Source organism: Pteropus alecto, unplaced genomic scaffold (genome assembly GCF_000325575.1).
Source record: "Pteropus alecto unplaced genomic scaffold, ASM32557v1 scaffold398, whole genome shotgun sequence".
Classification (NCBI taxonomy): Eukaryota; Metazoa; Chordata; class Mammalia; order Chiroptera; family Pteropodidae; genus Pteropus; species Pteropus alecto.
The window spans coordinates 4,017,601-4,018,511 of record NW_006442497.1 but is presented as its reverse complement, the minus strand read 5'-3'; the positions used below and the strand labels follow the sequence as shown (position 1 = coordinate 4,018,511).

Sequence of the window (911 nt, the reverse complement as noted above, 5' to 3'; positions counted from 1 at the left end):
TATATGTGGATCTAGTTCTCTATTTTGTCCAACTTATTTTTAAATTCTATACTAATATCACTGTTTGGGAACAGGTTTGTAGTGGCACTAAGGCTCTCTTCCTTTCTTGGCTAAAGAGGAAGGAAGGGGCCCACACAGGCTTTGCTCCTTGTTTGTGGGGCGTGGGTATCCTGGAGGATCCATCTGTCCTCTTGTCCACCAGCTCCCTCCCACACAGAGTACTGAGTGATCCTGTCAAGAGTGGAGACTAGATGAGAAACTATTGTCCCTTTTACATTGGTCACTCCCAAAAGAAAGTTGTGTATATTACCCAGAAGTTAAAAGTGAGAAGTGGGCCAAGGCCATCAGAGTAGCCCTCAGTGTCCTTAAAGCATGTTTTTTTTGCAAGGGATAAATACTAATATTTGCCGAACACTCAAGGCCTCAAGGACCTTATCTAAGCCTTACTGGACTGAGCTTTTTAGGGGACTGTGAGAATGCCCCTGTGCTAAAACTTCTTGAATTGTGGGTGTTCAGGAGTAGGCAACTGGGTGAATGAGTGGTCCTATGGACAGTACTATGGAGGTTGGACAGCTTCATGCCTGAAAATATGGTGTAGGCCAGGGCCAGAGAGGTAAAATGCTAGGTGTTAGGCTAAGTCCTTTACTCCTTATCTTAGGCCAACTTAGCTTGTTTATTAATAACCATTAATATGGGGTTCTGAGAAGTCTTGGGGCTGAGTAGCAGTATTGTGGTCTCAGTGCTCCTCTTTGAACTGTGGGTGGGTAGCTCTATAGCCAGTACTGAAATGCTGCTTGCGGCACATTCCAACCCGGTCAATGGGACAAAGGCACCCTCAGAGGTCCCCATACTCCTTTTCAGGCTCATTCTGGCCTGAACACCCTGTCCCAGAGAGTCCTCCAGAAGGAGCC

The 911-nt window shown here is 46.3% G+C and overlaps 1 protein-coding gene across 1 annotated transcript in view; it reads left to right on the top strand.

Annotated features, from left to right (window-relative positions):
• Positions 1–911, top strand: part of AURKB (aurora kinase B) — a 4,454-nt gene that overhangs the window by 981 nt on the left and 2,562 nt on the right. The window contains 1 exon segment of the mRNA XM_025040169.1: positions 862–910. Coding sequence (XP_024895937.1) covers positions 862–910 — 49 coding nt within the window.